The sequence below is a fragment of the Pseudochaenichthys georgianus genome, unplaced genomic scaffold (genome assembly GCF_902827115.2).
Source record: "Pseudochaenichthys georgianus unplaced genomic scaffold, fPseGeo1.2 scaffold_1768_arrow_ctg1, whole genome shotgun sequence".
Lineage (NCBI taxonomy): Eukaryota > Metazoa > Chordata > Actinopteri > Perciformes > Channichthyidae > Pseudochaenichthys > Pseudochaenichthys georgianus.
In genome coordinates this window covers 600-26,398 of record NW_027262544.1, presented here as the reverse complement: position 1 = coordinate 26,398, position 25,799 = coordinate 600, and the positions used below count along the sequence as shown (strand labels likewise).

General features: G+C 44.8%; 1 protein-coding gene across 3 annotated transcripts; it reads left to right on the top strand.

Annotated features, from left to right (window-relative positions):
* Nucleotides 1-213: 213 nt before the first annotated feature.
* On the top strand, nucleotides 214-24,770 carry nfkb2 (nuclear factor of kappa light polypeptide gene enhancer in B-cells 2 (p49/p100)). Of its 3 annotated transcripts, none has more exons than XM_034077606.2 (19): nucleotides 214-291; nucleotides 1,050-1,164; nucleotides 5,315-5,354; nucleotides 5,444-5,519; nucleotides 6,371-6,411; nucleotides 6,976-7,074; nucleotides 13,154-13,308; nucleotides 13,400-13,512; nucleotides 14,455-14,613; nucleotides 16,742-16,846; nucleotides 17,047-17,135; nucleotides 17,298-17,436; nucleotides 18,164-18,274; nucleotides 19,482-19,715; nucleotides 20,213-20,354; nucleotides 20,579-20,693; nucleotides 22,192-22,399; nucleotides 23,719-23,888; nucleotides 24,630-24,770. In XM_034077606.2, exons 2-19 carry the CDS (start codon nucleotides 1,148-1,150, stop codon nucleotides 24,753-24,755), a joined length of 2,139 nt encoding a protein of 712 aa, XP_033933497.1. In that variant the 5' UTR covers nucleotides 214-291; nucleotides 1,050-1,147; the 3' UTR covers nucleotides 24,756-24,770. The 3 variants fall into 3 exon arrangements, with proteins under 3 accessions (XP_033933497.1, XP_033933499.1, XP_033933498.1); XM_034077608.2 differs by lacking the exon at nucleotides 214-291 and adding an exon at nucleotides 373-425; XM_034077607.2 differs by lacking the exon at nucleotides 214-291 and adding an exon at nucleotides 583-796.
* The last annotated feature ends 1,029 nt before the right edge of the window (nucleotides 24,771-25,799 follow it).

The window sequence follows — 25,799 nt, the reverse complement described above, 5'->3', positions numbered from 1 at the left end:
CTGGATGTTAACTCTAAACACACCGCCTCCCTTTCCTCGGCACCACACCGTATTGTTTGTTCAAAACACCATTGAACTAGCATTGAACTAGCATTGAACTAGCATCTTAAGCCATTAGTAAAACCATTCAGTAAATACAACAAAAACAACCTTTATTAGACAAAATGTATAGCGGTTGAAATAAACAGATTTTACTCTGAAAAGCTGGCACCGGAAGTAGCTGCAGGTGTGTTTCAGCAGCTTTCCCTCAGTGCCTTCAGACAGTCGAATCTGCAGCGGAGACCCAAACAGGTAGAAACCTCTTTAAACTTCACTTTACATTAAAAAGCTTCATATTAACTTTAATTAACTTATAACTCAGAACAGTGACGTCATCACGCAAAGACCGACCAGCCCGTCAGTTTCCGTTAACTGTCACCATCACAGTAAATATGTAACGTTAATGTAATGTATTGCTTGTTTAGTTGAATACTCGATTCTGATTGGTCAATTCAGAACACGTGCCACGTCTTTAATCCAGTAGTAAATTTAATTGCGAATATAAAGAGCTGAGGAATCGAGAGAAGTGTTTGTGGAGCTGCGGGATTAACCCTTTGCTCCCATGCGACGTGAACCTTCAAATGAAGCTCGAGTTGAATGTGATCATTATATGTCCTTCATTGGGATGTTTCTGTGAACACAAGGAGCTAAGAGACGCCAACATGTGTGTGTGAAGCTGCGGGACGAACACACACTATTAAATACGATTTAAGTGGATTTGAAGCTGAATTTAACTTAATTGACCACCTTTTCCGTGGTAAGAGTTGTTCTCTCTTAAACCCAGAACATGAATCGGTCAGAAATAACTAAGACATGAACCAAGTCTTCCTTCTTTCAGTTTGAATTGATTAAAGAGATATCTGTGAGTGTCAGAGAATAGGTGATGCTTAGACCTCGCGACTGGATATCGAAGTCATATAGAAAGTATTATGATGTGACGGTGTGTGTGCAGAGATGTTTCTGGCAGCTTGAACACAGAAGTGACTTTAAGTGTTTGTCTGGTGATCCAGGGATTGTCCCAAAATAACTGACGAAGAAGAAGAAGAAGTGGAAATACCCGCTGAGGTTTTTATGACTCCATCACATCTGACTAGAGAAGAAGAAGAAGATGGCGGGAGCTATCAGGTAACTTTGCATGTATTCTCTACTTTAAAGAGTCCTCTCCTGCTGATGTTCAGGTGTATATCAGTATGTAGTGTCTCTACTTTAAAGAGTCCTCTCCTGCTGATGTTCAGGTGTATATCAGTATGTAGTGTCTCTACTTTAAAGAGTCCTCTCCTGCTGATGTTCAGGTGTATATCAGTATGTAGTGTCTCTACTTTAAAGAGTCCTCTCCTGCTGATGTTCAGGTGTATATCAGTATGTAGTGTCTCTTCTTTAAAGAGTCCTCTCCTGCTGATGTTCAGGTGTATATCAGTATGTAGTGTCTCTACTTTAAAGAGTCCTCTCCTGTTGATGTTCAGGTGTATATCAGTATGTAGTGTCTCTACTTTAAAGAGTCCTCTCCTGCTGATGTTCAGGTGTATATCAGTATGTAGTGTCTCTACTTTAAAGAGTCCTCTCCTGCTGATGTTCAGGTGTATATCAGTATGTAGTGTCTCTACTTTAAAGAGTCCTCTCCTGCTGATGTTCATGTGTATATCAGTATGTAGTGTCTCTACTTTAAAGAGTCCCTCTCCTGCTGATGTTCAGGTGTATATCAGTATGTAGTGTCCTCTACTTTAAAGAGTCCTCTCCTGCTGATGTTCATGTGTATATCAGTATGTAGTGTCTCTACTTTAAAGAGTCCTCTCCTGCTGATGTTCAGGTGTATATCAGTATGTAGTGTCTCTACTTTAAAGAGTCCTCTCCTGCTGATGTTCAGGTGTATATCAGTATGTAGTGTCTCTACTTTAAAGAGTCCTCTCCTGCTGATGTTCAGGTGTATATCAGTATGTAGTGTCTCTTCTTTAAAGAGTCCTCTCCTGCTGATGTTCAGGTGTATATCAGTATGTAGTGTCTCTACTTTAAAGAGTCCTCTCCTGCTGATGTTCAGGTGTATATCAGTATGTAGTGTCTCTACTTTAAAGAGTCCTCTCCTGCTGATGTTCAGGTGTATATCAGTATGTAGTGTCTCTACTTTAAAGAGTCCTCTCCTGCTGATGTTCAGGTGTATATCAGTATGTAGTGTCTCTTCTTTAAAGAGTCCTCTCCTGCTGATGTTCAGGTGTATATCAGTATGTAGTGTCTCTACTTTAAAGAGTCCTCTCCTGCTGATGTTCAGGTGTATATCAGTATGTAGTGTCTCTTCTTTAAAGAGTCCTCTCCTGCTGATGTTCAGGTGTATATCAGTATGTAGTGTCTCTACTTTAAAGAGTCCTCTCCTGCTGATGTTCAGGTGTATATCAGTATGTAGTGTCTCTACTTTAAAGAGTCCTCTCCTGCTGATGTTCAGGTGTATATCAGTATGTAGTGTCTCTACTTTAAAGAGTCCTCTCCTGCTGATGTTCAGGTGTATATCAGTATGTAGTGTCTCTACTTTAAAGAGTCCTCTCCTGCTGATGTTCAGGTGTATATCAGTATGTAGTGTCTCTACTTTAAAGAGTCCTCTCCTGCTGATGCGTATATCAGTATGTACTGTCTCTACTTTAAAGAGTCCTCTCCTGCTGATGTTCAGGTGTATATCAGTATGTAGTGTCTCTACTTTAAAGAGTCCTCTCCTGCTGATGTTCAGGTGTATATCAGTATGTAGTGTCTCTACTTTAAAGAGTCCTCTCCTGCTGATGTTCAGGTGTATATCAGTATGTAGTGTCTCTACTTTAAAGAGTCCTCTCCTGCTGATGTTCAGGTGTATATCAGTATGTAGTGTCTCTACTTTAAAGAGTCCTCTCCTGCTGATGTTCAGGTGTATATCAGTATGTAGTGTCTCTACTTTAAAGAGTCCTCTCCTGCTGATGCGTATATCAGTATGTACTGTCTCTACTTTAAAGAGTCCTCTCCTGCTGATGTTCAGGTGTATATCAGTATGTAGTGTCTCTACTTTAAAGAGTCCTCTCCTGCTGATGTTCAGGTGTATATCAGTATGTAGTGTCTCTACTTTAAAGAGTCCTCTCCTGCTGATGTTCAGGTGTATATCAGTATGTAGTGTCTCTACTTTAAAGAGTCCTCTCCTGCTGATGTTCAGGTGTATATCAGTATGTAGTGTCTCTTCTTTAAAGAGTCCTCTCCTGCTGATGTTCAGGTGTATATCAGTATGTAGTGTCTCTACTTTAAAGAGTCCTCTCCTGCTGATGTTCAGGTGTATATCAGTATGTAGTGTCTCTACTTTAAAGAGTCCTCGCCTGCTGATGTTCAGGTGTATATCAGTATGTAGTGTCTCTACTTTAAAGAGTGCTCTCCTGCTGATGTTCAGGTGTGTATCAGTATGTAGTGTCTCTACTTTAAAGAGTCCTCTCCTGCTGATGTTCAGGTGTATATCAGTATGTAGTGTCTCTACTTTAAAGAGTCCTCTCCTGCTGATGTTCAGGTGTATATCAGTATGTAGTGTCTCTACTTTAAAGAGTCCTCTCCTGCTGATGTTCAGGTGTATATCAGTATGTAGTGTCTCTACTTTAAAGAGTCCTCTCCTGCTGATGTTCAGGTGTATATCAGTATGTAGTGTCTCTACTTTAAAGAGTCCTCTCCTGCTGGTGTTCAGGTGTATATCAGTATGTAGTGTCTCTACTTTAAAGAGTCCTCTCCTGCTGATGTTCAGGTGGATATCAGTATGTAGAGTCTCTACTTTAAAGAGTCCTCTCCTGCTGATGTTCAGGTGTATATCAGTATGTAGTGTCTCTACTTTAAAGAGTCCTCTCCTGCTGATGTTCAGCTGTCTATCAGTATGTAGCGTCTCTACTTTAAAGAGTCCTCTCCTGCTGATGTTCAGGTGTATATCAGTATGTAGTGTCTCTACTTTAAAGAGTCCTCTCCTGCTGATGTTCAGGTGTATATCAGTGTGTACTGTCTCTACTTTAAAGAGTCCTCTCCTGCTGATGCGTATATCAGTATGTAGTGTCTCTACTTTAAAGAGTCCTCTCCTGCTGATGTTCAGGTGTATATCAGTATGTAGTGTCTCTACTTTAAAGAGTCCTCTCCTGCTGATGTTCAGGTGTATATCAGTATGTACTGTCTCTACTTTAAAGAGTCCTCTCCTGCTGATGTTCAGGTGTATATCAGTATGTAGTGTCTCTACTTTAAAGAGTCCTCTCCTGCTGATGGTCAGGTGTATATCAGTATGTAGTGTCTCTACTTTAAAGAGTCCTCTCCTGCTGATGTTCAAGTGTATATCAGTATGTAGTGTCTCTACTTTAAAGAGTCCTTTTGTATTCTTCAGTGCAAACCTATGTGCAAATATTCCACCAAAAATACTGCCAACTTTATTTTGAAAGGGCTGCATCCTGTGCTCTTAGCTCCGCCCCTTATTACCGGTCATTGCACATTAAAGATATTAAAACAACAGAATAAAAATAAAACATAGCAAAGTATAAAAATACATATATCAATAGATCTTTATATCAAAATATATGTATTCATTTACTTTAATTTAGTATATATTTGCTGCATTATGTCTCTACACTATTTAATTCCCTTGATGTGTATTGATCTGTGAAGGAGTAGAGACTTCAGTTGCTAACCCAGCCGTCATGTCACTGCATGTTTACACTGGGGTTTTCTGCTGTTGCGATGACATCATCACCATAAGCCCCGCCCCCTCCGCTCTGGAGTTTTGGGGGTTTTCCTCGGCTGCTTCCAGGAAGTGACCGAGTAGGGGGGGGGGGGGGGGGAGAGAGAGTGTTGTGTTCGAGGACCTCTGTGAAAGTGAAACTCACTGGATTTATTTTGTCGGGACTTTTTCTGTCAGACGGAGAGGAGGCGTTTCCTGTCTGAACCCTTTCAGAGTAAAAGCCTCTAAGATGAGAAGGAGCTTAATTCAATCAGATGTTTAAACGGCAGCAGCGTGAGAATGAGAAACAGGACAGATTCACACAGTTTAGAGATTAGTAAAGTTAAAGATAAGAATTCAAATGATATACAGTTAAGTAACTTTAAAATAAGAAATGAACATATATACGTATTTGGGTCATATATGTACTGTGCGTGTGCGTGTGTGTCTGTGCGTATGAGTGTGTGTGTGTATGTGTGTGCGTGTGTGTGTGTGCGCGTGCGTGTGTGTGTAAATACCGTTTCCCACAGTCCAGAACATGAAAACGAAGGTATGTAAATGTGACTGAACGATATGAACCTCTCACTGTTGCAGGATGTCTGAAGCTCAGTTCATCAACTCGTACGACAGCGAGGTGAGAAACGACTCATCGGTTATTACTGTGGATTTAATTTGACGTTGGTTCCAGTTTATATGTTTGTTATTGATCTGTTTGTGTTTCAGCTGCAGATGAATCTGATGCCGTACGACTACATCCCTCCAGTCGACATCAAGACCGAGCCGTACATCCCCGAGACCGGTAACACCTTACTGTGTGTGTGTGTGTGTGTGTGTGTGTGTGTGTGTGTGTGTGTGTGTGTGTGTGTGTGTGTGTGTGTGTGTGTGTGTGTGTGTGTGTGTGTGTGTGTGTGTGTGTGTGTGTGTGTGTGTGTGTGTGTGTGTGTGTGTGTGTGTGTGTGTGTGTGTGTGTGTGTGTGTGTGTGTGTGTGTGTGTGTGTGTGTGTGTGTGTGTGTGTGTGTGTGTGTGTGTGTGTGTGTGTGTGTGTGTGTGTGTACTAAAATTAAGATTCAATTGAAAAGAATATTTTCCTAAGAATACACTTTAATTAAATCAAATTAATTACTAACAATATTTATATCTGTTATTTTATATCAGAGGTCGTTTCAGTAATTCCGTCGTGTGGAGACGAGAATGTAGGTACACTTATTTCACCTTAATGTTATTGATAAATAATAATAAATAAATATACAATATATTATTTATTGTCTTCCATTTGTTGCTTAATTAATTAATTTATTGTGAATGCAGAAAAATGCCAACAGCAGAAACAGAGATGTAGAATATAATCTGATGACTAATACGTGGGTTTTAGTGAAAGTGAAACTCAGACTTCGTCCTGATGTATGGAAACAGGCGACTAACGGGAAGGCCGTCACATCAAGACCTCGCTCACGCAATCAGTCAGCGGAGATTCCCCCAAAACACAAGCCTTTATTTTCCAGGAACGTCTTATTCATTTGTTCACATGAGAAATTCCTACTTGTGTTAAAAACTACATTACCCAGAAGCACTTGCAGCGACAGGGGAAACACGCTTGAAAGCCTCTGAGCTGTGACACAGTGGGAGTTAACGGTATCTTTGTGTTTCAGCTCACGGGCCGTACATCCAGATCATCGAGGAGCCCAAACAGGTGAGACAGAGATATTTAAATGCATGTTTTGATGCACCACCTCCTTTAATTTCCAGCATCAAAGTGTCTGTGCAGCTGATGAACACGTTACAGGTCCCACGGCCATTTCTCCTGATCAGAGTTCCGTCGTTGAGGTCGACTAGAATAGATTCACATCGTTCAAAGTTCCAAACTCACTTTGGTTTCTCACAGCATCTCTGTAGTCTGTGTGTTCACTCTCTGGCCTATACGGCTTGTTGGAGCCCCCCCCTCCCTGTGAGCCCACTGCGCTCTGATTGGTCAGCTCAGCCACTCTGTTCTGATGAGTCCACCACCGTTACAGCTGAACATCAGAGTTTATGTTTTACAATGGCGTTTGATAGCAACCAGGAAGTGACACCAGTGATGACGAACAGATGAGAATGCTGCGTGGGGTCTGGGGGCCGTGTTGGGGGGACGTTGGGGGGCCGTTTATCGTTATTATCTTTGATTTCCCTTCTTGCATTTTAATTTTGATAATTACCCCATAAATAAAGTAATAATAATAATGTAATAAATTAATTATTTTCTGTACTCTTCCCTCAGAGGGGCTTCAGGTTCCGGTATGAGTGTGAGGGTCCGTCTCACGGAGGACTGCCGGGGGCCTCGAGCGAGAAGAACCGCAGAACATACCCTACTGTCAAGGTACTAGAACATACCCTACTGTCAAGGTACTAGAACATACCCTACTCTCAAAGGTACTAGAACATACCCTACCGTCAAGGTACTAGAACATACCCTACTGTCAAGGTACTAGAACATACCCTACTGTCAAAGATACTAGAACATACCCTACCGTCGAGGTACTAGAACATATCCTACCGTCGAGGTACTAGAACATACCCTACTGTCAAAGGTACTAGAACATACCCTACTGTCAAGGTACTAGAACATACCCTACTGTCAAAGGTACTAGAACATACCCTACCGTCAAGGTACTAGAACATACCCTACCGTCAAGGTACTAGAACATACCCTACTGTCAAGGTACTAGAACATACCCTACTGTCAAAGGTACTAGAACATACCCTACTGTCAAGGTACTAGAACATACCCTACTGTCAAGGTACTAGAACATACCCTACTGTCAAGGTACTAGAACATACCCTACTGTCAAGGTACTAGAACATACCCTACTGTCAAAGGTACTAGAACATACCCTACTGTCAAGGTACTAGAACATACCCTACTGTCAAAGGTACTAGAACATACCCTACTGTCAAGGTACTAGAACATACCCTACTGTCAAGGTACTAGAACATACCCTACTGTCAAGGTACTAGAACATACCCTACTGTCAAGGTACTAGAACATACCCTACTGTCAAGGTACTAGAACATACCCGACTGTCAAGGTACTAGAACATACCCGACTGTCAAGGTACTAGAACATACCCTACTGTCAAGGTACTAGAACATACCCTACTGTCAAGGTACTAGAACATACCCTACTGTCAAAGATACTAGAACATACCCTACCGTCGAGGTACTAGAACATATCCTACCGTCGAGGTACTAGAACATACCCTACTGTCAAAGGTAGAACATATCCTACCGTCAAAGGTACTAGCACATACCCTACTGTCAAAGGTAGAACATACCCTACCGTCAAAGGTACTAGAATATACCCTACCGTCAAAGGTACTAGAACATACCCTACTGTCAAAGGTAGAACATACCCTACTGTCAAGATACTAGAACATACCCTACTGTCAAAGGTAGAACATACCCTACCGTCAAAGGTACTAGCACATACCCTACCGTCAAAGGTACTAGCACATACCCTACTGTCGAGGTACTAGAACATATCCTACCGTCGAGGTACTAGAACATATCCTACTGTCGAGGTTCTAGAACATACCCTACTGTCGAGGTACTAGAACATACCCTACTGTCAAAGATACTAGAACATATCCTACCGTCGAGGTACTAGAACATACCCTACTGTCAAAGATACTAGAACATACCCTACTGTCAAGGTACTAGAACATACCCGACTGTCAAGGTACTAGAACATACCCTACCGTCAAGGTACTAGAACATACCCTACTGTCAAGGTACTAGAACATACCCTACTGTCAAAGATACTAGAACATACCCTACCGTCGAGGTACTAGAACATATCCTACCGTCGAGGTACTAGAACATACCCTACTGTCAAAGGTAGAACATATCCTACCGTCAAAGGTACTAGCACATACCCTACTGTCAAAGGTAGAACATACCCTACCGTCAAAGGTACTAGAACATACCCTACTGTCAAAGGTAGAACATACCCTACTGTCAAGATACTAGAACATACCCTACTGTCAAAGGTAGAACATACCCTACCGTCAAAGGTACTAGCACATACCCTACCGTCAAAGGTACTAGCACATACCCTACTGTCGAGGTACTAGAACATATCCTACCGTCGAGGTACTAGAACATATCCTACTGTCGAGGTTCTAGAACATACCCTACTGTCGAGGTACTAGAACATACCCTACTGTCAAAGATACTAGAACATATCCTACCGTCGAGGTACTAGAACATACCCTACTGTCAAAGATACTAGAACATACCCTACTGTCAAGGTACTAGAACATACCCTACTGTCAAATATACTAGAACATACCCTACTGTCAAAGGTAGAACATACCCTACTGTCAAGGTACTAGAACATACCCTACCGTCAAAGGTACTAGAACATACCCTACCGTCAAAGGTACTAGAACATACCCTACCGTCAAAGGTAGAACATACCCTACCGTCAAAGGTACTAGAACATATCCTACCGTCGAGGTACTAGAACATATCCTACCGTCGAGGTACTAGAACATATCCTACTGTCGAGGTTCTAGAACATACCCTACTGTCGAGGTACTAGAACATACCCTACTGTCAAAGGTAGAAACATACCCTACTGTCAAAGGTACTAGCACATACCCTACTGTCAAAGGTACTAGCACATACCCTACTGTCAAGATACTAGAACATACCCTACTGTCGAGGTACTAGAACATATCCTACTGTCGAGGTTCTAGAACATACCCTACTGTCGAGGTACTAGAACATACCCTACTGTCAAAGGTAGAACATACCCTACTGTCAAAGGTACTAGCACATACCCTACTGTCAAAGTACTAGAACATACCCTACCGTCAAAGATACTAGAACATACCCTACCGTCAAGGTACTAGAACATACCCTACTGTCAAAGATACTAGAACATACCCTACTGTCAAGGTACTAGAACATACCCTACTGTCAAAGGTAGAACATACCCTACTGTCAAAGGTACTAGAACATACCCTACCGTCAAAGGTACTAGAACATACCCTACCGTCGAGGTACTAGAACATATCCTACTGTCGAGGTTCTAGAACATACCCTACCGTCAAAGGTACTAGAACATACCCTACTGTCAAAGATACTAGAACATACCCTACTGTCAAAGATACTAGAACATACCCTAGTGTCGAGGTACTAGAACATACCCTACTGTCAAAGATACTAGAACATACCCTACCGTCAAAGGTACTAGAACATACCCTACTGTCAAAGATACTAGAACATACCCTACTGTCAAAGATACTTGAACATATCCTACTGTCGAGGTTCTAGAACATACCCTACTGTCAAAGGTAGATCATACCCTACCGTCAAAGGTACTAGAACATACCCTACCGTCAAAGGTACTAGAACATACCCTACCGTCAAAGGTACTAGAATATATCCTACTGTCGAGGTTCTAGAACATACCCTACTGTCAAAGGTAGATCATACCCTACCGTCAAAGGTACTAGAACATACCCTACCGTCAAAGGTACTAGAACATACCCTAGTGTCGAGGTTCTAGAACATACCCTACTGTCAAAGGTAGATCATACCCTACCGTCAAAGGTACTAGAACATACCCTACCGTCAAAGGTACTAGAACATATCCTACTGTCAGGGTTCTAGAACATACCCTACTGTCAAGGTACTAGAACATACCCGACTGTCAAGGTACTAGAACATACCCTACTGTCAAGGTACTAGAACATACCCTACTGTCAAGGTACTAGAACATACCCTACTGTCAAAGATACTAGAACATACCCTACCGTCGAGGTACTAGAACATATCCTACCGTCGAGGTACTAGAACATACCCTACTGTCAAAGGTAGAACATATCCTACCGTCAAAGGTACTAGCACATACCCTACTGTCAAAGGTAGAACATACCCTACCGTCAAAGGTACTAGAATATACCCTACCGTCAAAGGTACTAGAACATACCCTACTGTCAAAGGTAGAACATACCCTACTGTCAAGATACTAGAACATACCCTACTGTCAAAGGTAGAACATACCCTACCGTCAAAGGTACTAGCACATACCCTACCGTCAAAGGTACTAGCACATACCCTACTGTCGAGGTACTAGAACATATCCTACCGTCGAGGTACTAGAACATATCCTACTGTCGAGGTTCTAGAACATACCCTACTGTCGAGGTACTAGAACATACCCTACTGTCAAAGATACTAGAACATATCCTACCGTCGAGGTACTAGAACATACCCTACTGTCAAAGATACTAGAACATACCCTACTGTCAAGGTACTAGAACATACCCGACTGTCAAGGTACTAGAACATACCCTACCGTCAAGGTACTAGAACATACCCTACTGTCAAGGTACTAGAACATACCCTACTGTCAAAGATACTAGAACATACCCTACCGTCGAGGTACTAGAACATATCCTACCGTCGAGGTACTAGAACATACCCTACTGTCAAAGGTAGAACATATCCTACCGTCAAAGGTACTAGCACATACCCTACTGTCAAAGGTAGAACATACCCTACCGTCAAAGGTACTAGAACATACCCTACTGTCAAAGGTAGAACATACCCTACTGTCAAGATACTAGAACATACCCTACTGTCAAAGGTAGAACATACCCTACCGTCAAAGGTACTAGCACATACCCTACCGTCAAAGGTACTAGCACATACCCTACTGTCGAGGTACTAGAACATATCCTACCGTCGAGGTACTAGAACATATCCTACTGTCGAGGTTCTAGAACATACCCTACTGTCGAGGTACTAGAACATACCCTACTGTCAAAGATACTAGAACATATCCTACCGTCGAGGTACTAGAACATACCCTACTGTCAAAGATACTAGAACATACCCTACTGTCAAGGTACTAGAACATACCCTACTGTCAAATATACTAGAACATACCCTACTGTCAAAGGTAGAACATACCCTACTGTCAAGGTACTAGAACATACCCTACCGTCAAAGGTACTAGAACATACCCTACCGTCAAAGGTACTAGAACATACCCTACCGTCAAAGGTAGAACATACCCTACCGTCAAAGGTACTAGAACATATCCTACCGTCGAGGTACTAGAACATATCCTACCGTCGAGGTACTAGAACATATCCTACTGTCGAGGTTCTAGAACATACCCTACTGTCGAGGTACTAGAACATACCCTACTGTCAAAGGTAGAACATACCCTACTGTCAAAGGTACTAGCACATACCCTACTGTCAAAGGTACTAGCACATACCCTACTGTCAAGATACTAGAACATACCCTACTGTCGAGGTACTAGAACATATCCTACTGTCGAGGTTCTAGAACATACCCTACTGTCGAGGTACTAGAACATACCCTACTGTCAAAGGTAGAACATACCCTACTGTCAAAGGTACTAGCACATACCCTACTGTCAAAGTACTAGAACATACCCTACCGTCAAAGATACTAGAACATACCCTACCGTCAAGGTACTAGAACATACCCTACTGTCAAAGATACTAGAACATACCCTACTGTCAAGGTACTAGAACATACCCTACTGTCAAAGGTAGAACATACCCTACTGTCAAAGGTACTAGAACATACCCTACCGTCAAAGGTACTAGAACATACCCTACCGTCGAGGTACTAGAACATATCCTACTGTCGAGGTACTAGAACATATCCTACTGTCGAGGTTCTAGAACATACCCTACCGTCAAAGGTACTAGAACATACCCTACTGTCAAAGATACTAGAACATACCCTACTGTCAAAGATACTAGAACATACCCTAGTGTCGAGGTACTAGAACATACCCTACTGTCAAAGATACTAGAACATACCCTACCGTCAAAGGTACTAGAACATACCCTACTGTCAAAGATACTAGAACATACCCTACTGTCAAAGATACTTGAACATATCCTACTGTCGAGGTTCTAGAACATACCCTACTGTCAAAGGTAGATCATACCCTACCGTCAAAGGTACTAGAACATACCCTACCGTCAAAGGTACTAGAACATACCCTACCGTCAAAGGTACTAGAATATATCCTACTGTCGAGGTTCTAGAACATACCCTACTGTCAAAGGTAGATCATACCCTACCGTCAAAGGTACTAGAACATACCCTAGTGTCGAGGTTCTAGAACATACCCTACTGTCAAAGGTAGATCATACCCTACCGTCAAAGGTACTAGAACATACCCTACCGTCAAAGGTACTAGAACATATCCTACTGTCAAGGTTCTAGAACATACCCTACTGTCAAGCTACTAGAACATACCCTACTGAAGGGAGATATATCTGCAGGATTTGTACTTTTACTGCAGTAATATGCAGTTATATGCAGTAATATGTACGTGTTTTCTCTCTGTAGTATTTGTACTTTAACAGTAGTAATACATGTATTGATTGTGTATTCAGATCAATAACTACGTGGGTCCTGCTCGTCTGGAGGTGCAGCTGGTCTCTCACTGCGATCCTCCTCAGGTCCACGCTCACAGTCTGGTTGGGAGGAACTGCTGCACTGAGAGCGGAACGTGCAGTGTGGACATCGGACCCAATGACCTCACTGCTGCGTCAGTAACCATCAGAACACTGCTCTACACTGAGTAACCAATCACATCGCTGCATGTAAACATGTATGATCAGCTGTTGTCTCACCTTCAGTTTCAGTAACCTGGGGATCCTCCATGTGACGAAGAAGGGAGTCGAGGACGTCCTGAACCGCAGACTGAGGGACGAGAGGAAGAGACAGAAGGGCCCTCACTACCACCTGACAGGTAACTCACCTGACAGGTAACTCACCTGAACCAAAACTCAGGATAGTATGTGGGAAAACTAAAAAACACATGTTGATGTAGAAGAGACATGAAGAAGAGGGGACACATGTTGATGTAGAAGAGACATGAAGAAGAGAGGACACATGTTGATGTAGAAGAGACATGGAGAAGAGGGGACACATGTTGATGTAGAAGAGATATGAAGAAGAGGGGACACATGTTGATGTAGAAGAGACATGAAGAAGAGAGGACACATGTTGATGTAGAAGAGACATGAAGAAGAGAGGACACATGTTGATGTAGAAGAGACATGGAGAAGAGGGGACACATGTTGATGTAGAAGAGATATGAAGAAGAGGGGACACATGTTGATGTAGAGGAGACATGAAGAAGAGAGGACACATGTTGATGTAGAAGAGACATGAAGAAGAGGGGACACATGTTGATGTAGAAGAGACATGAAGAAGAGGGGACACATGTTGATGTAGAAGAGACATGAAGAAGAGGGGACACATGTTGATGTAGAAGAGACGTGAAGAAGAGGGGACACATGTTGATGTAGAAGAGGGGACACATGTTAATGTAGAAGAGACATGAAGAAGAGGGGACACTTGTTGATGTAGAAGAGACATGAAGAAGAGGGGACACATGTTGATGTAGAAGAGACATGAAGAAGAGAGGACACATGTTGATGTAGAAGAGACATGAAGAAGAGGGGACACATGTTGATGTAGAAGAGACATGAAGAAGAGGGGACACATGTTGATGTAGAAGAGACATGAAGAAGAGGGGACACGAAGAAGAGGGGACACATGTTGATGTAGAAGAGACATGAAGAAGAAGATTTTGCATGATAGGTGACCTTTAACTAAACCCTCCTCCTCCTCCTCCTCCTCCTCCTCCTCCTCAATCCTTAACTGAACACTCCTCTTCCTCCCTCAGAGAGTGAGGATGTGTCCCTGGTGAAGGAGGCGAAGGACTTGGGGAAGAAGATGGATCTGAACATCGTGAGGTTAAAGTTCACAGCGTTCCTTCAGGACAGTAATGGAGGTTTCACTCGAGGACTCAAACCTGTGGTTTCCAACCCGATCTACGACAGCAGTGAGTGACCCTGAACGCATCGTCTAACATTCCGACCCTGAACGCATCGTCTAACATTCCGACCCTGAACGCATCGTCTAACATTCAGACCCTGAATGCGCATCGTCTAACATTCCGACCCTGAACGCATCGTCTAACATTCCGACCCTGAACGCATCGTCTAACATTCCGACCCTGAACGCATCGTCTAACATTCCGACCCTGAACGCATCGTCTAACATTCCGACCCTGAACGCATCGTCTAACATTCCGACCCTGAACGCATCGTCTAACATTCCGACCCTGAACGCATCGTCTAACATTCAGACCCTGAACGCATCGTCTAACATTCAGACCCTGAATGCGCATCGTCTAACAATCCGACCCTGAACGCATCGTCTAACATTCCGACCCTGAACGCATCGTCTAACATTCCGACCCTGAACGCTCATCGTCTAACATTCCGACCCTGAACGCGCATCGTCTAACAATCCGACCCTGAACGCATCGTCTAACATTCAGACCCTGAATGCGCATCGTCTAACATTCCGACCCTGAACGCATCGTCTAACATTCCGACCCTGAACGCATCGTCTAACATTCCGACCCTGAACGCATCGTCTAACATTCAGACCCTGAACGCATCGTCAAACATTCAGACCCTGAACGCATCGTCTAACATTCCGACCCTGAACGCATCGTCAAACATTCAGACCCTGAATGCATCGTCTAACATTCAGACCCTGAACGCATCGTCTAACATTCCGACCCTGAACGCATCGTCAAACATTCAGACCCTGAATGCATCGTCTAACATTCAGATCCTGAACGCATCGTCTAACATTCAGACCTTGAACGCATCGTCTAACATTCAGACCCTGAATGCATCGTCTAACATTCAGACCCTGAACGCATCGTCTTACATTCAGACCCTGAACGCATCGTCTAACATTCCGACCCTGAACGCATCGTCTTACATTCAGACCCTGAACGCATCGTCTAACATTCCGACCCTGAACGCATCGTCTAACAATCCAACCCTGAACGCATCGTCTTACATTCAGACCCTGAACGCATCGTCTTACATTCAGACCCTGAACGCATCGTCTTACATTCAGACCCTGAATGCGCATCGTCTAACATTCCGACCCTGAACGCATCGTCTAACATTCCGACCCTGAACGCATCGTCTAACATTCCGACCCTGAACGCATCGTCTAACATTCAGACCCTGAACGCATCGTCAAACATTCAGACCCTGAACGCATCGTCTAACATTCCGACCCTGAACGCATCGTCAAACATTCAGACCCTGAATGCATCGTCTAACATTCAGACCCTGAACGCATCGTCTAACATTCCGACCCTGAACGCATCGTCAAACATTCAGACCCTGAATGCATCGTCTAACATTCAGATCCTGAACGCATCGTCTAACATTCAGACCTTGAACGCATCGTCTAACATTCAGACCCTGAATGCATCGTCTAACATTCAGACCCTGAACGCATCGTCTTACATTCAGACCCTGAACGCATCGTCTAACATTCCGACCCTGAACGCATCGTCTAACAATCCGACCCTGAACGCATCGTCTAACATTCAGACCCTGAACGCATCGTCTAACATTCCGACCCTGAACGCATCGTCTAACATTCCGACCCTGAACGCATCGTCTAACATTCAGACCCTGAACGCATCGTCTAACATTCAGACCCTGAACGCATCGTCTAACATTCAGACCCTGAACGCATCGTCTAACATTCCGACCCTGAACGCATCGTCTAACAATCCGACCCTGAACGCATCGTCTAACATTCAGACCCTGAACGCATCGTCTAACATTCCGACCCTGAACGCATCGTCTAACATTCCGACCCTGAACGCATCGTCTAACATTCAGACCCTGAACGCATCGTCTAACATTCAGACCCTGAACGCATCGTCTAACATTCAGACCCTGAACGCATCGTCTAACATTCCGACCCTGAACGCATCGTCTAACATTCAGACCCTGAACGCATCGTCTAACAATCATATGCAGGACTTTGTTTAACCAGTATTACTAATGACTCATCGTTTTAAAAATATAGTCAGTATTTTGAGATTTGGTTTGAGTGTTACTAATGACTCGTCGTTTTCCCTGCAGAGTCGCCGAACGCCTCTAACCTGAAGATCTCTCGGATGGATAAGACGTGCGGCTCGGTGCTCGGAGGAGACGAGATCTTCCTGCTCTGCGACAAAGTGCAGAAAGGTGACGCCACCATTTACTAAGACATATATAAACAACTTAAGAACAGTAGACAGCTGATCAGCAAACAGCAGGTACCAGGCATCTCACCCGGTCCAACAGCTGTTCATTTCTCCAGACTGTGGGTTTTCTTATTATAAAGTTAGACAAATAAATAGCTGTGTGTAACCGGGGAAATGTCCCATCATGCATCTGTGCTGCAGACGACATCGAGATCCGATTTTACGAAGAGGACGACGAGGGAGGCTGGGAGGCGTTCGGGGACTTCTCACCTACTGATGTGCACAAACAGGTACACACGCACGCACGCACACGCACACACAGACACACACAATAAACCAACGTATTGATAAAGTGTAATTTTCGAGTAAAAAGAAACCATGGGTAAAAAAAACAGAACAGACGTCACTGTGTTTTCCCGATGCCACTGAACGCATCGCTCCCCTCTCCCCAGTACGCGATCGTGTTCAAGACGCCGGCCTATCACAGCGCAGAGATCGAGCGTCCCGTCACCGTCTTCCTGCAGCTGAAGAGGAAGAAGGCGGGCGACAGCAGCGACCCCAAACAGTTCACCTACATCCCTCAGGTCCAAGGTGAGATACCTTATGTTTAACCACCTTATGAAGCCCCGCCTCCAAACAGGAACCTGGAGGGGGACGCGGAGGGGAACCTGGAGGGGAACCTGGAGGGGGACGCGGAGGGGAACGCGGAGGGGAACCTGGAGGGGGACGCGGAGGGGAACCTGGAGGGGGACGCGGAGGGGAACCTGGAGGGGGACGCGGAGGGGAACGCGGAGGGGAACCTGGAGGGGGACGCGGAGGGGAACGCGGAGGGGAACCTGGAGGGGGACGCGGAGGGGAACCTGGAGGGGAACGCGGAGGGGAACCTGGAGGGGGACGCGGAGGGGAACGCGGAGGGGAACCTGGAGGGGGACGCGGAGGGGAACCTGGAGGGGGACGCGGAGGGGAACCTGGAGGGGGACGCGGAGGGGAACCTGGAGGGGGACGCGGAGGGGAACCTGGAGGGGGACGCGGAGGGGAACCTGGAGGGGGACGCGGAGGGGAACGCGGAGGGGAACGCGGAGGGGAACCTGGAGGGGAACGCGGAGGGGGACGCGGAGGGGGACGCGGAGGGGGACGCGGAGGGGGATCCCCGTACAGAAGCACAGCAGCATGTTGTCGGGTTGAAGTTTCCCTCGGAGCAGTTTCACTCTCATCAGGCGCAGACTCAAAAACCACAAAGAGGCCGTTTCCTTTGAAAACTCGTTTCATGTCTTCCCGCTTTTACTTCAATTAACTTTTGAAATGTCAACTCTTTCAGACAAAGAGGAGGTGCTGAGGAAGAAGCAGAAGCCGCTGCCTCACTACGAGCCCTGGAGAGGAGGAGCAGGAGGGGGGGGGTTCGGAGGAGGAGCTGCAGGAGGAGCAGGAGGTGGGTTCGGAGGAGGAGGAGACACAACCATGTGGAAATAGGACTGGGGAAATGGAGCATATTAAATGTCCAATGTGTTTGACCAAACCCCTGAGTAGGCTGAGTATTAGCGCCCACGTATCTATAAAACTAATAATAAACACTCTTCACATCACACACTCATACCATATCGGAAATGTATTACACAATATTTGGTCTCATATCGTTTTGATATATTGGCAGCGCTTATTGGGATTGTGCTTTAGCTTCTTAGCATCTTCTTTTAGCTTTAGCATCAGACTTTAGCTTTTAAGCATTAGCTTCTTAGCATCTTCTTTTAGCTTTAGCATCAGACTTTAGCTTTTAAGCATTAGCTTCTTAGCATTGCGCTTTAGCTTCTTAGCATTGCGCTTTAGCTTCTTAGCATTGCGCTTTAGCTTCTTTGCATTGCGCTTTAGCTTCTTAGCATTACGCTTTAGCTTCTTAGCATTGCGCTTTAGTTTCTTTGCATTGCGCTTTAGCTTCTTAGCATTGCGCTTTAGCTTCTTAGCATTGCTTCTTAGCATTGCGCTTTAGCTTCTTAGCATTGCGCTGTAGCTTCTTAGCATTGCGCTTTAGCTTCTTTGCATTGCGCTTTAGCTTCTTAGCATTACGCTTTAGCTTCTTAGCATTGCGCTTTAGCTTCTTTGCATTGCGCTTTAGCTTCTTAGCATTACGCTTTAGCTTCTTAGCATTGCGCTTTAGTTTCTTTGCATTGCACTTTAGCTTCTTAGCATTGCGCTTTAGCTTCTTTGCATTGCACTTTAGCTTCTTAGCATTGCGCTTTAGCTTCTTAGCATTGCACTTTAGCTTCTTAGCATTGCACTTCTTAGCATTGCGCTTTAGCTTCTTAGCATTGCGCTTTAACTTCTTAGCATTGCGCTTTAGCTTCTTAGCATTGCGCTTTAGCTTCTTAGCATTGCGCTTTAGCTTCTTTGCATTGCACTTTAGCTTCTTAGCATTGCGCTTTAGCTTCTTAGCATTGCACTTTAGCTTCTTAGCATTGCACTTCTTAGCATTGCGCTTTAGCTTCTTAGCATTGCGCTTTAACTTCTTAGCATTGCGCTTTAGCTTCTTAGCATGATACTTAACTGCTTGGCATCGTACTTTCAGATGTTCTGGAACTTTACTCCTGCATTTCCTTCGTCCAGCTAACTTAGGCTAACGTGCAATTTGATTCTTTCCGCAGCATTTCAGTTCAACCAGCAGATGAACGGAGGAGGAGGAGGAGGAGGAGGAGGAGTCTTCTTCACCGGAGGATTCACTGGCTTCAGCGGAGGGGGAGGGGCTCAGATGTCAAGCTCCGCCCCTCAGACCGAGGGACAGACAGGAGGACAGACAGGAGGACAGACAGGAGGACAGACAGGAGGACAGACAGGAGGACAGACAGGCTCCCCTCTGCAGCAGCAGCTGTTTCAGCTCAGTAAGAAACTAAACTTGATCTGATTCCTTGCAAATATATATATATTTGTATTCACTTCAGGTTTACGAAAGTAACTGTAATCAGATTACTCGTTTTTCAAATGTAAGGCGAGCTGAATACAGTTACTTGATTTGTGTATTCTGATTACGTAACGCCGTCACATGTATTCCGTTACAACCCAACCCTGATGATAGCTCTGATGAACATGATGACTCAGCCTCTATGGAGAGAGACATCAAGCATGCTCATTTCTGACGTGGAGCTAATCTGAAGTAAACATTGAATACTGCTTTCTGTTCCTCCATCTTGAGACTGAGTGACTCCCTCTCTTGATATCAGCATGTGAAGGACACTGCTCAGGAACTAGTCTCTGTATGTGATGACTCCTTCCCTCTGGAGAGGATCCCAGACACACAGATCAGAGACTGAAGCTCAAGCCGGGGACCAGGGAGAGTTCTCTAACAATACTTAACGAGCTGGTTGTGTTTTGTCTCCAGCCGCCGCCCTCCGCTCCCGAGCGTCTCTCAGCGCCCGGCAGACGGCGGCCGCCCTGCTTCAGTACTGCAGCTCTGGGGATGCGCGGGTCCTTCTGGCCATCCAGAGACACCTCTGTGGGGTCCAGGACGGCAACGGAGACACGTGAGCTCATTTGGTTCATTGGTCTAAGAAACGGGGAGATGCCAGCCACAAGGACCAACCTTCCTAATGCTGGTGTTTAGGATAAACAATAAACAAAGTCGTGCCACATGATCTTTATTTTAGGGCCATGACCAATTTGTCAAATCTTTATATGTCATTGCATCTTTGACCGTAAACGTTGTTGACAGTTTCTGTTTTTAAACTGGATTTGATTTTTCCCACAGTCCTTTGCACCTGGCCATCATCCATCAGCAGACCAGTGTGATCCAGCAGCTGATCCACACCCTGCTGAGCAGCCAGCAACAAAACGTCCTGAACACCGCCAACCACCTCCAACAGGTAGCTAACACTTAGCTAACACCGCCAACCACCTCCAACAGGTAGCTAACACTTAGCTAACACCGCCAACCACCTCCAACAGGTAGCTAACACTTAGCTAACGTATCTCAACACCGCCAACCACCTCCAACAGGTAGCTAACACTTAGCTAACACCGCCAACCACCTCCAACAGGTAGCTAACGCTTAGCTTACGTATCTCAACACCGCTAACCACCTCTAACAGGTAGCTAACACTTAGCTAACGTATCTCAACACCGCTAACCACCTCTAACAGGTAGCTAACACTTAGCTAACGTATCTCAACACCGCCAACCACCTCCAACAGGTAGCTAACGCTTAGCTTACGTATCTCAACACCGCTAACCACCTCTAACAGGTAGCTAACACTTAGCTAACACCGCCAACCACCTCCAACAGGTAGCTAACACTTAGCTTACGTATCTCAACACCGCCAACCACCTCCAACAGGTAGCTAACACTTAGCTAACACCGCCAACCACCTCCAACAGGTAGCTAACGCTTAGCTTACGTATCTCAACACCGCTAACCACCTCTAACAGGTAGCTAACACTTAGCTAACGTATCTCAACACCGCTAACCACCTCTAACAGGTAGCTAACACTTAGCTAACGTATCTCAACACCGCCAACCACCTCTAACAGGTAGCTAACGCTTAGCTAACGTATCTCAACACCGCCAACCACCTCCAACAGGTAGCTAACGCTTAGCTTACGTATCTCAACACCGCCAACCACCTCTAACAGGTAGCTAACGCTTAGCTAACGTATCTCAACACCGCCAACCACCTCCAACAGGTAGCTAACGCTTAGCTTACGTATCTCAACACCGCTAACCACCTCTAACAGGTAGCTAACACTTAGCTAACGTATCTCAACACCGCCAACCACCTCCAACAGGTAGCTAACGCTTAGCTTACGTATCTCAACACCGCCAACCACCTCTAACAGGTAGCTAACGCTTAGCTTACGTATCTCAACACCGCTAACCACCTCTAACAGGTAGCTAACACTTAGCTAACGTATCTCAACACCGCTAACCACCTCCAACAGGTAGCTAACACTTAGCTAACACCGCCGACCACCTCCAACAGGTAGCTAACGCTTAGCTAACACCGCCGACCACCTCCAACAGGTAGCTAACACTTAGCTAACACCGCCGACCACCTCCAACTGGTAGCTAACACTTAGCTAACGTATCTCAACACCGCCGACCACCTCCAACAGGTAGCTAACACTTAGCTAACACCGCCGACCACCTCCAACAAGTAGCTAACACTTAGCTAACGTATCTCAACACCGCTAACCTCCTCCAACAGGTAGCTAATACTTAGCTAATGTATCTTAAAACTGCTAATCACCTCCATCAGGTAGCTTATAAAACCTGTTTCTATTTCTTCACACTGTACATTTAAAATGTACATTTACATTTTTTTATTTGCGATCAATAAAGTGTATCTTATCCTCTGTTACCTTCAGACTCCGCTGCACCTGGCGGTGATCACGCGGCAGGTGAAGGTGTTGGAGGCTCTCCTGCGGGCGGGGGCTGACCCCTCCCGATTGGACGGAGAGGGTCGCAGCCCACTCCACCTGGCGGCGCTGAACGGAGACGCCGCCTCGCTGCGCCCCCTGCTGGCTCACCTGGGGGAACACAACGCTCACCTGGTCAATGCACACGACTACCACGGTGAGACAAACCCCACCTGGACAGGAAATATATTATATATGATAAATTACCTGTAATGGGAAACACCACTTAAGATAAGATAAGACTTTATCTATCCGGAAGGAAATTGTTGTGCCAGAGTTACAAAAACACAATAAACACAGCAGCATGATAATAAACTGTACACTAACGGGGCATAAAAAGAGCATTAGATATCTACAGGAAACAGACGGTCACATCATTTATGTAAAACACTGTACAGTGACGAACAGTGTTTAGTAGTGCTACAAAACGTAGTGGCAGATACGTAACTGCACGTTATTATAGAACATTATTAATAATAATAATATTGCACAGGAGAACCCCACCTCTTCAGGACATATATTTGTCTTAAAGGGGACCTATCATGCAAAATGCACTCTTGTACGTCTTGTATACATGAATGTGTCCCCGGTGTTCCAGGGAACTAGCCAAGTGTCAGAAAACACAACCCTCTCTATTTTCCTCCATACCCAAATCTCTAAAAACGGGGCTGCAACGGATCTGATAAAAACTGATCCAGATTTGAAATATCTCTGACGTCAGGAACGAGGAGCTCCGCCTATATGGCCATCAGGGGAATGGGGGGTTGGGCCACGGCCGGCCATTGCCGCTCGAAAGTGCTGGAGACACTGTAGTACATATGCCAGGCCTGTAAGTGGCGCTGTAGTCTTCCACAAAAGCAGCGAAGAAGACTTCCCGTGCATGGTTGCCCTTCTGTTTATTTTCCGCTGTGGCTCTTTCTCTCCCTCCCCCGTCGAGGCGAGTCAACATGTCCGTTAAAGTTAAAATCTTCCGGACAAAATTAGAAAAGTGCCGGTCAAAGGTCTTCTTTGTTATTTATTGAGCTTTAAAACAAATGAATAACGACTCGATATAATCATATAATAAAACACGGAGGACGGAGATCTCTTTTTCTCCCCCTCTTCTCCCCGCTGCAGCCCAGCAGCTGATCTCAAAGTAGGCTCCCCTCTCCTGCAGGGGGGAGTGGTCAGCTGCAGGGGGGAGTGGTCAGCTGCAGCTCAGAATCAGCCCCCTGTAAAAACAGGTCTGGAAAGAGCAAATGGAGCGAAATGAGGCATGGCTAAAATGCAGGATCTGTTTGGTATTTTGAAAAAAAAACTATATTTATATACTTTAAATAGGTACGGCCCTACAATATATTGTTCAGATATAGCATGATAGGTCACCTTTAATGTAATATCATATTCTGTTTACATGTATATAGACTTCTTGCATTATTTTATGATATGTCTCGTTGTTGGAGGAGCTGCTGAGCATCTGTTATATCTGCTCCTCAGGTATGCAGCCGCTGCACCTGGCCGTCAGGAGGGACGGGGAGCGATGTCTGCGCCTCCTCGTTGGGGGCGGAGCCAAGATCAACGCTCCGGAGCTGAAGAGCGGGCACACAGCTCTGCACCTATCAGTGAAGAGGAACCTGTTCAGAGGAGCCTGCACCCTCATCACTGAGGTACACACACACACAGACACACACACACACCACTGTGTGCACCCTCAAACCAAAATGCAGATTTTCCCCGTAAAATGTTAAAGTGCTGCCAGAAAACAATATTTCTGTAAACGGTATAACTCCTCCAGAAACCCGAGGATCAAACATCGTCGGACGGCAGAGACAGCTTTGTTTTTACGGAGAATAATTATGGGATGGATGTCCGGTGGCAGGCACTGGCTGCTTTTAGGAAGTACAGAAACGTCTGGATGTATTTGTTGTTTGAGGTGCAACATAGGACTCAGCAGCTTTAAGACATGAAGACACTATTGTTATATTTATATATATATTATTATTTATATAATAACACAGGTGTTGTATACATTAAGGGTTAGGATATTATAACAAGTGTGTGTGTGTGTGTGTGTGTGTGTGTGTGTGTGTGTGTGTGTGTGTGTGTGTGTGTGTGTGTGTGTGTGTGTGTGTGTGTGTGTGTGTGTGTGTGTGTGTGTGTGTGTGTGTGTGTGTGTGTGTGTGTGTGTGTGTGTGTGTGTGTGTGTGTGTGTGTGTGTTCTAGCATTACTATACTTGTGGGGACCTAAATCTGTTTACACAGTCACGTGTGGGGACTCGCCTCCCTTATGGGGACAAATTGGAGGTCCCCATAAGGGGAGTCATTAATTTTAGTCTCCAGGAAATGCATGTAAGTCAATGTAATGTCCCCTGAAGTGATGTATACATTGTGTGTGTGTGTGCGTGCAGCTGAAGGCGGATGTGAACGCTGTGACGTTTGGAGGGAACTCTGCTCTGCACCTGGCAGCGAGTCTGGGCTCCCCGACGCTCGTCTCCATGCTCATCGCTGCAGGTAACACACACCTGCATCAATAATAATAAAGCAGATCATAGTGGAGGTGGTAAGATACTTTAGCTAAGTGTTAGCTATCTGTTGGAGGTAGTAAGCAGTGTTAAGATACTTTAGCTAAGTGTTAGCTACCTGTTGGAGGTAGTAAGCAGTGTTAAGATACTTTAGCTAAGTGTTAGCTACCTGTTGGAGGTAGTAAGCAGTGTTCAGATACTTTAGCTAAGTGTTAGCTACCTGTTGGAGGTGGTAAGCAGTGTTAAGATACTTTAGCTAAGTGTTAGCTACCTGTTGGAGGTGGTAAGCAGTGTTAAGATACTTTAGCTAAGTGTTAGCTACCTGTTGGAGGTGGTAAGCAGTGTTAAGATACTTCAGCTAAGTGTTAGCTACCTGTTGGAGGTGGTAAGATACTTTAGCTAAGTGTTAGCTACCTGTTGGAGGTAGTAAGCAGTGTTAAGATACTTTAGCTAAGTGTTAGCTACCTGTTGGAGGTGGTAAGATACTTTAGCTAAGTGTTAGCTCCCTGTTGGAGGTGGTAAGCAGTGTTAAGATACTTTAGCTAAGTGTTAGCTACCTGTTGGAGGTAGTAAGCAGTGTTAAGATACTTTAGCTAAGTGTTAGCTACCTGTTGGAGGTAGTAAGCAGTGTTAAGATACTTTAGCTAAGTGTTAGCTACCTGTTGGAGGTGATAAGCAGTGTTAAGATACTTTAGCTAAGTGTTAGCTCCCTGTTGGAGGTAGTAAGCAGTGTTAAGATACTTTAGCTAAGTGCTAGCTACCTGTTGGAGGTAGTAAGCAGTGTTAAGATACTTTAGCTAAGTGCTAGCTACCTGTTGGAGGTAGTAAACAGTGTTAAGATACTTTAGCTAAGTGTTAGCTACCTGTTGGAGGTGGTAAGCAGTGTTAGCTACCTGTTGGAGGTAGTAAACAGTGTTAAGATACTTTAGCTAAGTGTTAGCTACCTGTTGGAGGTAGTAAGATACTTTAGCTAAGTGTTAGCTACCTGTTGGAGGTGGTAAGCAGTGTTAAGATACTTTAGCTAAGTGTTAGCTACCTGTTGGAGGTGGTAAGATA